Consider the following 13,078-nt stretch of genomic DNA (forward strand, 5'->3'; position numbering starts at 1 on the left):
AAAAAAACATACATATTAGGTGTTTGAATTAAAATAAAGCTCCTGCGCTCTCTGGGGAAACTGTTACGCCAAACTCCCGTTAAGAAATATGACACCAGTAATATTAAACATGTTTGATTTTATCGGAAGTCAAGAAGACAAAAAGACTGACTTAAGAAAGCTCGGACTGAAATGCACATAAAAAGAAAAGAAAAATAAACGGGCGCGGCTAAAAAGAAAAAAAGCGGCATCATGGTGGCTGCTGAACTTCACTGTAAAAAGCTTACATTATTGGGAGAACAACACAAAATAAAGAAATATTCAAGATCCACAAACGTTTTATGTTTAAACTTTAACTGCCTTTGATTTCGGGAGGGGCTTTATGAAGACCAGTGTAATAGTATGTCAACTAACTTAGGTTGATTTGTACTAGCTAGCTAAACACTAGAACAATACGTTAGCTAACATTAGCTGAGTTCAAATTAACATTAGCAAATTGGCTACCGTAATTCCACAGTGTCTTAGCTTCTTTATCAAAAAAACAATACTTCGGTATTGCGTAGGACGGTTTATTAAAAGACATTTACATGATATTTAATCAAATTGGCAGATACTCACCGCTAGAAGCTTGCTTGCTGCTCGCCGTCGGTGAAGAAAATGAAGAAAAAGACCGCCAAGTGGTCATGTCGCATGCGCATGTGCTAAACTCACACACACATACAATAACCCACAGCATCAATCAGTTTTCTCTCTCTCTCTCTCTCTCTCTCTCTCTCTCTCTAACACACACAGCGTCACCATGCAAAATAGAAAAATAGGATCATCTATGAAAATTTTCACTTTACTTGTTCCTGACATGCGTTTTGTTGCCAAATTGCCATATGCTTTCACCATTACGCAGTGCCAAATGCCAAAAACTACGTGTCCCTCTCACCATTACGCAGTGCCAAATGCGCAACGTGCATGTCCCGTTAACCATCATCACACATTGCCTTATTGCTAAATACGCAACCTACAACCAAGAAAAATAACACAGTAAGCACAGCCCAGCAAAAAGTCATGAAAATAAACTGCAAAGGCCTTCACCTGTTATTTCAGAACCGACAGACAGTTACCGACAGTTGGCGCATTATATCTTCCTGATCCAGGTATCGTAAATGTGCCTTTTGTTTTTGGAAAGAGTGAACGTAACCACGCACTCAACATTTCACATAAATTCGATGTGAATAAAAAACGCATAGACAAGTTCTGTATTCTTGTTTTCTGACTTTTCTGAGGTTGTAGAGGACGCTGCGCCTGGCACCGGCGTCTCCAATGCGCCCCGTGCGTCATAACGCATCAGTATTTATTACCTTGAGACATCCAGTCCAAATGCCTAACACCTTGAATTTGTCGGATTTAATTGTGACAAACTGGGTCTAAAAGACTGTAATGCACTTAGGCTACTTGAGACTAATTCACACCATGTCAGCCTGACATTCCACGGCTACAATAATAATAATAATGGAATAGAAATAATGAACAGAAAATTGACAGGGAAAAAGGTTTACAATTCGATCTTCTCAAAGTGTTTTAAAAAAGATCATTAAATTTAAAGTTCCTTGTTTGTCTGTTTCCTTTTTATGTTATGTTTATTAATAATTGACTTCAAAATAAAATGACGGTTATTTTTATTTTAAATAGATTTTCTTATTCTTATTAATATTACTTTTTTTATTACTAAATATTAATTAATTTATATGAATTCTTCTATATTAAATCTTTTAAGGAGGAAGGAAATACAATTACTGTAAAAGTACAATTTAAAAGGTCTATAATTATTCCAGTGGCATAACATTCTGCTGTTGTAGTCATCCTCAACATTTGATGCGTTTTGTGTTCCGAGATGCTTTTGTGCACGCCACTGTGTGGCTATTTGAGTTGCTGTCACCTTCCTGTTAGCTTGAACCAGCCTGGCCACTCTCCTCTTACCTCTCGTGCTTCTGCCCCATAGAACTGCTGCTTACTGGATGTGAAAATGGCAGGAGAGCAGCCGTTTCCAAAATACTCAAACCACCCCCTCTGACACCAGCAGATCATATTTCTTCCCAATTCTGATGTTTGATCTGAACATTATGAGGCTCTAGACCGGTGTCTGCATATTGACTTGCTGCCACATGATTGATGAGATATTTGCATTAGTGTTCAGGTGCACAAATGTTCCTAATAAAGTAGCCACTGGGTGTAAGTAGGCTACACTCCACCCTGTCCACTCTGCCACTGAATGATTTCTTCCACCATCTTAAAGCCATTATAATCCCAGTCATCTCTATGGAATAGCCTACTGATTCTGTAACCCATTCTTCCTATTCCAAAGTGACAATTTTCAGGATATTTTGAACCATTTGTATACATTTTAATATAACTATATTGATAAATGTTTTGCTGTAACTCACAAAGCTTTATTGATCATTAAACTCTTTCCTATCACTATGTTTACTTGGGGGGCTGGAAGCATCCAGGGGGAAATATTCCTCATAGCTATTGCAGGACTATACTCCAAGCCTGAACTGATCTGATGATCTGTCTATGTTCCACCCAAACCCTTTTGCCTTCATGGAGTAGTCCCAACACTCATGTAACTGACTTTGTTGGATGGCTATCCCACACTCCCTTGTAATCTGACCCAAGCTGACAACGCTGACATACCTTAAATTGAGTGGGACTTCCTCTGCTTCCACTATGATGCACATGTGGGTCTTCATAGCTCCTGTAGCTAATCTAATTGCTCTATATTGAATTCTAACCCATTTGTGTTGCCCATTCTGAGCCTATACACTCATTTCCCATTAGTGACCCAACTAGGACCCATATAGGCGCCCACCTATGTTTCGCTTGTGTTTGCCCATGTCTTACCCACATGGGTCACCCAAATAGGCCCCATATGCATTTACCATTCTGAAACCGCCTGCCTGGGTCCACACAAAAGCTACAGCCGGGTTTGACCTGTGTTTGCCCATATGTAACCAATACAGTTGACCCACATGGGGTCCCGACCCACTGCCCACCCTGATCCCACATATCCTCTTACCCATTACTGACCAACCTTGGACCCATACAGACAGACACCTATGTTTGGCCTGTGTTTGCCCACGTCTTACCCATATGGTTTGGCCAAGTGGGCCCCATATGTATTTCCCCATTAGGAACCCATATACTGTTTACCTATTTGTGTACTACCTCGGACCCATGTAATCAGCCTATATGGGATTTATTGTGTTTGCCCTTGTCTAACCCATTTGGTAAACCCAAATGGGCCCCATTTGTGTTGCCCATTCTGAGCCCATGCACTCATTTCCCATTAGTGACCCAACTAGGACCCACATAGGGAGCCCACCTGGGTTTGCCCATGTGGGACCTACTTAGTTGACCCAAGTGGGTCCCAGATAAGATGCCCATTTTGGGCCCATGCCCACTAGGTACCCATGTAGCCCAAGCATAACCCATGTGGGGCCCACATACACATGTTGGCTGGGACAGGACCAAGGAGGTTCTATATTGACTGGAGGATGAACGGAAAAATGGCTGCCCATTCATCTGAACGTAAGCTGCTCACCCAGCGCATACTGTAACAGTCGCAAATGTGCCTAATATGCTTTTGGAACATTGTTTGGTTGCAGTGACGGATTGGGTCACTGGGTGGCGCTCCTTGGTTTTACTGAGAGTTACAGTCACAGGTTGAGTACTACTCCCAGTCTGTCTCCCGACGAGTAGCTTGTGTCTTCAGTAACGATTGGGTACGTGTTAAACTATATCAATCTACATGTATGTTGAGAGATTATAGTGCCCTAGAGACCAGGCATTGTATGGTTGACAAGTATAGGTGAATAAAGTGGTACATGTGTGAAATCCCAATACTGATGTCATCTGGCTCTGTCATGCTATCTTGGAGCAGCCTAAAGCTAACGTAAGCTAAGACACGACCAAGCACGTTACAATACACCAAAAAAGTTTTGTTCTTCCTGGTTTACTTCCGTGATGTGTGGCCCACGGAACTTGTGCAGTAGTGTCTGCTTACGTATTCCCGCCAGGAGTAGCGGGCCCACGAGCGAGCCCCGCCTTGGCCCAGTCGCGCTCTCGTCATCAAGTGAGCAGGTCGGGAGCGAGCAGCTGCAGGTGGGAGCGTGGGACGTTTGATGGGGGAGGGGCGGCTGAGAGAGCAGAGCAGAGAAGGAATCTCCTAAAGTTCATATTCGTCTGCCCCTCAATACATTCAGCGTCAACATGTAGATCTAATTTAGTTTTTTATTTGTAAATAACCTATTCAACTTTTGTAAGAGGATTTAGAAAGTTATATACAAGATGGAGTTGTTATCTTCGACTAAAACAGGCGTACGTAATTAATCCAATCGAAATTACATTACATTCTGACATTTAAATGCAGCTTCAGTTCCTTGCTATTTTATTTGAGTTACTTAGCAGAACTCGGTAATGAAAATCATGAGTTGGCCCTGTATCCTTGTACAAGCATTTACAGCACTTTGCCGTGGTAGTTTGACAAGATGTCATCATACAGTTAGTTTATCTGTCAGAACTAAATGTCGACCTGGTTCACTTCCCTACACAGCAGCCACAAACACTTCTGTTTAGAAACACAGTGCAACTCTGACTGGCAGCTAGACTCACAGTCACTACCATGCAGGCAGGTTCACCACACAGCACCATACAATACTGGCATGAAACTGAATTGGAAATCGCGTACAGGGCAAGTTTTTTAAAATCGTTTATTTAAAAAAAATAAAAGAACATAAAGTTAATTCACAACGAAATACAAAAGTGATGAATAGCATGTAATGTCAGACTAGTTGGGTTCGCCAGACAGACCTGTGAAATACATGTCAAGTAGGCTAAAAACAAGGCTAATAGATAGCTTGCTGTCTACATCTCTATGTCATGAACAAGCACAGAAAACACCTAATCCCAAACCTCAGTTTTTGGTGATCTGTTCTTATCTGTACATATTAAATACCAGTGGGCTATTCATGTAAAATACTTGATATATTAATAAAAGCGACGGAGCAGCAGAGGAAGCAGGGCGCTCGTCCCCGATGCAGAGCTCAGAGACGCGTGCTTGGCTCGTACCCTGGGGTGACGTCACACACAAAAAACTCGGCCTTCATGATTAAAAAATACATAATTCAAAGAGTGTTTTAAGGTCTTGTGTGGTGTTGTAGGTATCTTCTTAACAGTTTTAGACGACTGTGTTTTATAACGGCCGTCTATGGGAAAAACGTTTTTTGGGCTGCAGGTGAATTTTAGGCTGCAGTACCACCATTGGCCACCATGTCAAATTGGCAGCAAGGCTGAGACCTGACGCCTGGGGGCTGGTGCTGACGGGCAGCGTGAACAACTCTACAAGTTGACATTTTATTGAAATACGAGCTGCTTTGCGGTAGAGGTCTTCATGGGTCTACCCGGATCCGAGCCCCGACCCGGGACCCGTACGGGTTCGAGTTACGGTTAGGGGGACCGGGTCGGTTCCCATTCTATTACCGCGGCTCCCGGGTCTGTTTATCATTATGTGTAATACCCGAGTGGATCCAAGAAGACCCGTGATCAGTGCTGATCACGTTACGAGACAAGAAACGCATGGAAGCGCTGTGTAACTTGGGTGATGATTAGGCTGACCTAGGACCAGATTACAAGAGCAAAAATGAGGTGAAAAAAACGTTGAGCAGCGCAAGCGAGTTGGAGCGGAGGAAAGGTGCAAGATGGATACCTTCTTCACTGAGGTGAAAAATAAGCTAAAAGAAAACGAATATAATTTAATTTAATAATAATTTAATTTAATTTCCTTGTCACTTAGTCTATTGTAGGCTACGTAGCGGCTAGATTCCATTATGGAGTCTCACTGTCATCTACTGGACAAACTGTAGAACGGCACAACTTGGCAAGTCTTTGTTATTTTGATCTCCTTTTATTAGGCTACCATATGTTGTATCCAACATAATAAACGTTTTTAGCAGTAGAACGGCATTTTTAGTAGCAATTTTAATTACCGGGTTTGTCGGGTCCATAAAATACACCCGAGACCCGGGTCTCTCTCCTCTCGGACATGCACCGGGTCGGGTCTGTAATAGCTCGGGCAAAAACGGGTCGGTATATATATATTTTTAAAAATTATCGGGTCCATTCGGCTCTTGGAACGAATTTCCCGGGTCCATTAGGGTTCGGGTCCGTCATTTTGGACTTGTGAAGACCTCTACTTTGCGGATCACTTGTATGCCAAATTTACCAGATCTTTTAATTTGTAAAACGTCTCAAGTTCTGTTCTACCAGGTATCGGGGCTATCGGCATATGCAGCTGATTTCACACTGTAATGAAAACTTCATGAGAACGGTTATGGCAGCTGATAATACAGCAAGTGTTCACCATTCCACCATGTTTTTAAGTTGGATAAGATAGCTAGCTAGAAAAAAAGTGTTTGAAATGTTCGTGAAACAAAGTGAGTGCTAACTTTAATTCTACTTTTAGCTTTTTTGTAGCTAGCTAGCGATGTTATAGTAAATGATGAGGAGTAACGTTAGTAGGGCTGACTGTGTTTCCATCCTGTCACAGTACAGTAATATGAAACTGTCTTTGCTAGACTGTCACAATCTTTGTTAAACCATGGTTACACCCCGCCCCGCTCTCCCCTACGCTGCCGTCACTAACAGACCCAATCGTTTAAAAATGAATGAAACATTACAGAGGGACATTTTTATAGAAAGATGGGCACCATTAATGGAGGCAATAGAGGGCCATTGGGATTGATAATGGAACGACCATATACTTTTATTTTTAGATAAATAATATGGATATCTTTATGTATATTGGACTGAATATGTGTGTCTATGTAAGGTGAACTTGTATATAGCCCATGTTTAGTTTTGTTTTGATATGTTTGTGTTATTTACGTTAGTTATTTTCAGTATTGTTATTATTATTATTTTCATTATCTCAATTGTAACTCCTTGTAAAGGAAACTGTCAACCTATGTTGAAATATTTTTGATGTAAAAGGGGATGTGAGAAATAACCAAATAAAAAATAAGTTTCAAAAATGAATGAAACAAGCAGAAGTGGGTGCAGCAAACGAAAGAGAAAACGAGAAAAAGAGGAGAGGGAGCGTCACTATTAAGAAGTGTGCCATCTATTGACACATTTTTCGTTAAACAAAATCAGGATGAAAACGTTAACATTAACAACGTCATTGAGGAAAATGTTCAGCAGCAAGATGATGCGCAAGCTAATCCGGGACCGGAGGCTACCGTTAGCACTTGCAGTAGCCTCACCACAACTGACCATACGGAGGTCAAACCAGTTTTCGTGATTTTTTGAAAAAACATTTTAACAGCTTATGATGCATCTATCTCGTTATATGTACTAGTATATCACCAATAAACAACAAATCAAAAGTTTCCTTGCCTAGAAAGTGCGTTTTTTTGTTTTAAATTCAATTTTAAATTTAGCCCCCCTCATCTTCCGTGTAATCACACGGAAGACGGAAACGGATCATCGCCTGTGCGGCTTTGGGGGCGGGGCTATCTTTTCTTTTTTTCTACAACAATAATCAATACTATTTGGTATTCATGCAGTAAATTTAACTTACTTTACAGTTTTAGTGAAAAATGTACTCTCAAAACGGCGTACGTGCAAAACAGCCAAACTCCCGACCTAGCGGGCCTCACGTCAACATTCTGACTGTATGATTCCAGCTCACCATCAGACAGCTAGGACTGGCGGCGAACCCTGCTGCGTATATTTAATAATCTTGAAATCACACATCGTTTAATAATCCTAGCTTGAGCTGTACTCTCAAAAAAGTATTCCACACAATCAAAGTTAGGTTGCATGGTCCAACATAATATAAAATTATAAATTATAGCCTAAATTGTATAGTTTTCATGGAGTCTGACTGTATGCCAACAGGTCAAAATAATAGCCTACTACTTTAGTCATATAGGCACAAATAAAATAAATGGATATCTGATATATGCCAAGGCCACCTTGTGATATCAATTTAATATTTAATAATTTCAATAAGACATTTTAAGACAAAGATGTTTTCACTGGAAACGGTTTTATTTGGGTTTTGTTGCCATCTAGTGGACTTCAGCTTGAATTGAAAAGATATTCTTCACCTGAAAATAGATTAAAGGTTTCTAGGTTTCATAAACAATGCAAATTTTAATTTGATGATCTCATTCATGATCATGAATGGACTTTAAAAAAATACAGTTTTAACACAGCACAGCAAGGCAAGTTTTTTTTTGTTTTTGTTTTTTTTGACAAACTATATACAATTATGTACAGACTGTTCACTGGCACAACTAACCAAAAATATCTAAATGTTACAGGACCAACAAAGAGCTGCAGTATTCACTAACCACTTAATCTACATGTTACAGGACCGACAAAGAGCAGCAGCATCCACTAACCACTTAATCTAAGTTTTACAGGACCATCAGAGTGCAGAAGCACTCGGTTTATGTGGACTCTAAGTGTTACTACCTAACTATTGTGCAAACACAATACACCAACACTGGAGATCTATATCACAAATCTAAGTTTATGACAAACATAGTCATCTAAGAGGGGACATTCATAAAGACGTCCTTCTTCAAATGTATATTCAAGTAAGAGCAAATTCCCTGTGCCACCAGCAACTACAATACCTGGCTGCCATTGCTCTTTTCCCTGCTCATCTATGAGCATGTGCTTTACACTCCTACCTATCATGTCTGCAGCACTGACAGACTCTATCACTACATTTCCCTGCTGGAAATCTCCCCATACATCCCACTGTCTCACCCGCTCCTCCCCATCATAATGCATGGTAAATACCTGCCTATCATTAATTTCTATCCTGTCTATCACTGTGGCCCTATACCAAACTTTGCTGCCATCCTCTACACCAGGGGTCGGCAAGTACGTTTGGCCTCGGGCCAAATTTTTTCCAAGCAACTGAATGGTGGGCCAAAACATAATATCTTGGACAGAACCTTTTTTTCTACCAAACAAAACTTTTTTTTCCTAATCTATACTATTATATATTGTACAAAATAGTAATTTAAGAAAGTTATTTGTTTAAAATAAAGTAACTTGAATTTGCTACAGACTGTTATTAGTGTGTTATTACTGCTTTGTGTCCTGCTCCACTCTGTGGCTGCGTTATAAATCAGCTTATAATAGTAACCTGCTGATAATGTGACTGCTGTCTTTAATCACCGACAGACTGTCTTTTAAGACATGAATGTGTGTAAATCTCATATTTCCCCTCTCCACACAGTTAATAATAAATGTGTATCATTTCCATTTTGAAAATGACTACTTCTTTGAGCCTAACTAACGTATTGTAATAATTATTTTATGGACTCAGGATTGGATATCCGACGTACGTTACTCTCGCGTTACATCGTTACCCGCGTTATTGTGCGGGAGGTTACATTGTGTGCACAGAGACATTAGCAAAACATTGATAGCTAGCAAGACAAAATGTCACTGTCAAAAGCAATGAAAAGAAAAGTTGACAGCGAAGGTAGGACATACAAAGAAGAATGGAAAGAAAAGTATGCATTCATCTTACCTGATTTTATTAACGCCAAACCAGTCTGTCTAATCTGCAACGAAGTTGTTGCAGTTTGCAAGGAATACAATATACGACGGCACCACGACACAAAGCATGGCAACTTCAAATTTGGCTATCCACTCCAGACAGATGCACGAAAGCAGAAACTTGAAGCACTGGTAGCAGGTTATGCGCACAGCAGCAGGATCCTGGTACGAGGCCTCACAGCGCAACAAAAAGTGACAAGTGCGTCCCTGAAAGCAGCATGGGTGCTCGCCCGGCACAATAAACCATTCACTGACGCAGAGATGTTTAAAGAGGTAATGGTGGCAGTTTTGGAGGAACTGGCTACTGATAAGTCAATGGATGGAGTGATCGCTTCAGTGAAACAGGTGCCTCTCTCTGCGAGGTCCGCTACCCAGCGCATAGACGCACTGTCGGATGCTGTGCACGGAGTTATTATCAGTGGTCTGAGTCAGGCCAGTTACTTTTCTCTGGCCATTGATGAGAGCACCGACCACACAGATGTAAGCCAGATGTGTGTCTATGTGAGATATTTTGATGGGAAGGAGTTCAAGGAGGAGTTGCTGTCTCTAATTCCATTAGAGGGGAACACCACTGGAGACATTATATTTAACAAACTGGAGGAACTGTTCAGGCTGCATTCACTGTCATTTGAAAAGATCAACCTCATCGTGACAGACGGGGCACCTGCCATGGTCGGAAAGCACAGAGGTCTGGTGAGCAGATTGAAGGTGATCGCGCCCCAAATGCACGGATTGCATTGCCTCATTCACCAGAGTGTCCTGTGCGCCAGGCTCAGTGGTGAGCTAAAGGGGATTATGGATAAAGTGATGCGAGTAATTAATTTTATCAGGGGTACATCAAGCACTCAGCACCGTCTTTTCCGTCAACTTGTGGCTGAGTCAGAGGAGGCCACATATGCTGACCTGCTGCTCCACAACGATGTGAGTTGGTTAAGTAAAGGCAAAGTGCTGGAGCGCTTCTGTGCGCTACTGGATGAGGTCAAGGCGTTCCTGAGATTAAGCAAGATGCAAGCTGCAGACGACCACCTTGCCTTTCTACAAGATGAAATGTCCATGTCCTATGTAGCATTTTTAACGGATATTTTTGGCCATCTGAACCACTTTAACCTGCAGCTACAGGGGAGAGGCAAAAGCGTAGTGGACATGATTGAAAAGCTGGAATCGTTCACCAGGAAACTGGAGTTGTTCCAGTCAGACATATCAAGTGGCACGCTCCTGCACTTCAGTACACTAAAATCACAGGGACGGGGACGAGTGACAGGGCTGATGGTGGATTTCATCAAACAGCTACAGGCCAACTTCAAGTCCAGGTTTGAGGACTACTCCATCCCGAAGGACATCATCAGTTTTGTCCGTGACCCATTCACTGTCCGAAGTGCGGATTTCTCCTCCCTGGCTAAAAAAACCATCCCCTCGTTGGATGAGGCCGCATTTCAGCTGGAGCTTATTGATTTTCAGACATCCTCCCTGCTCAGCGATGCGCTCAAAAGTGCGCAATCCGTGGATGAGTTTTGGATTACCTGCTCAGAGGAGTACAGGTGGATCAAGAAACTCGCCTTTTATGTGCTAACGATGTTTCCCTCCACCTATACCTGCGAGTCGACCTTCTCTTCCGTGAATGCCATTAAGACGCACGAGAGGAATCGCCTGATGCACAAAAATCTGGAGAACTGCCTGCGAATTAAAATGACATCCATATCTCCAGACATCCAAAAGATCGTGACTGAAGGGAGATGCCAGTTTTCTCATTAAGTGAGTAGCATTTTAAGCCTGTTATTACTGATTTTACTAGCCATATTCTATTTACATTGTTGCTTAATTTTATTTAAATATTAGGCTAATTTATTTTCGCGTTCTCCTTTTTTTTCTCTCTGTAATTTCAGGAGCGCATATGTCCCAAGTTCCCACCACAAGCCTGTGTGCGTCCGGATTCAAGCAGATGCTGCTTTTATTTGATCTATTTTATCTTTGAGCCGCGTTTCTTGTCTTTTGTTTTTATTAAATGAAACAACATTTGTACTGTTCATATGTGTGTTGCGGTGGCCCACCTATTTTTCCCCCCAAAGAAATGTTTAAAGCACATTTGTCAGTTCACAACTTTTATGAATAAAGGCTCTGAATTCTGTATGAAATTGTTGTTCTGTTTAATTTAAAAACATTTATTTTTAAATCAGATTTTCAGTGTCATCTGGCGGGCCAGATACTATTACAGGCGGGCCAATTTTGGCCCGCGGGCCGCTAGTTGCCGACCACTGCTCTACACTGCATGCATGTCTAACTTTCCTACAAGCTGTTCTGCTGCAGTGACATGTGGGACACCAACCTGTGGAAGCCCTCCTCTTTTCCTTCCTAAATCCCTAACCCGCTCCTGCTGCTTCCCTGCCAGGTGAAGAAACTCTTCCTTAGCCAGAGTAACAACATCAGAGGGAGCACAACCATATTCTCTCTCTTCACTGTCCTCTTCTACTGGCGGCTGGCTGTCAAGCAATACACTCTTCAGATTACTGACCAGAGTGTCCAAGGGTAACTTCCTCCTGTCCTTACTGAAGTTAAAAACTCCATTCACATTCTTCATTCCAAGGACAACACGCCTGAATCTCAACTGAGCTGATACAGCTAGCAGTTGCATCCTCTCATCTAAACCCTGCAGCTGGTCATCTACCTCTTCAACTGTTGTCCACAAGCCTCCATATTTAAACATCTCAAGTGTGAGATTTTGCTTTGTGGCAACATTCCTAACTTCTCTCTCTGCCCGTTTTGCCCTAGTGTCTTGTAGCACCCTAATTCTCTCATCTCTAATAGCCTGGGCTCTCTCAGAAAATGTGGCTGTTTGCTCATGCACAGATTTTCTGGCTACAGACATTACCTGTGCTTTCCTATCACTGTCTAACTTTGACAACCAATCCCAAGACCTGTTCTGCTTAAAAAGCATCATTCCCTCCACTGTAATTGTATTTGCCCTAGCCTTCTCCCTAAGTAGCCTGTCAAACATGCCAAAATCACGCTCTGAGCTGGCATTTGTTTTTGGCGCACCTGTTACCTGTTCCTGCAGTTCCTGGGTTACAAAAGAGTAACGGCCACGCTGCAGATGGTCAGCCAACATGCAGCTGCATACCCTGACAAGGCTGGCTAGAAGGATCTCTACTGCCTGCACAGTTAGAGCGTCAAACTCTGCATTGGTGTTCTGTACTAAACACTGAAAAACAGGGCTATCTGATACATCTATATCCTCAAACAGCCTCACCTCTCCTCTCACAAATGGGTGTCCATCTGCCTGCCATTCCCCAAGCTTCCTAACTAGCTCCTGATACCTGTCATTCATGGCAAGTACACTCTCTTTCTTAGAAAGAGCAACCCACAGAGGATATACTACCAACTTGTCAATCAGACCTAATGCCCTACAATCTGCAAGAAACTGAGGAACACCAATGTCATCATTCACAGCCTGAACAAGCTTGTTCTC

At 41.9% G+C, this 13,078-nt stretch overlaps 1 protein-coding gene across 1 annotated transcript; it reads left to right on the forward strand.

Moving 5' to 3' along the window:
- Positions 1-9,876: 9,876 nt before the first annotated feature.
- Positions 9,877-11,367, forward strand: LOC139648155 (SCAN domain-containing protein 3-like). The gene has a single exon (XM_071524192.1). The coding sequence runs from the start codon at positions 9,877-9,879 to the stop codon at positions 11,365-11,367; it is 1,491 nt and encodes a 496-aa protein (XP_071380293.1).
- Positions 11,368-13,078: the final 1,711 nt, after the last annotated feature.

The sequence above is a fragment of the Centroberyx affinis genome, unplaced genomic scaffold (genome assembly GCF_046629955.1).
Source record: "Centroberyx affinis isolate AG114_WGS23_722 - 3 ecotype Tasmania unplaced genomic scaffold, CSIRO-AGI_Caff_v1 ptg001164l_1, whole genome shotgun sequence".
Classification (NCBI taxonomy): Eukaryota; Metazoa; Chordata; class Actinopteri; order Beryciformes; family Berycidae; genus Centroberyx; species Centroberyx affinis.

Excerpts from the sequence above, each read along its gene's own strand:
- LOC139648155 (XM_071524192.1), top strand. The coding sequence starts at position 9,877 with ATGTTTAAAGAGGTAATGGTGGCAGTTTTGGAGGAACTGGCTACTGAT.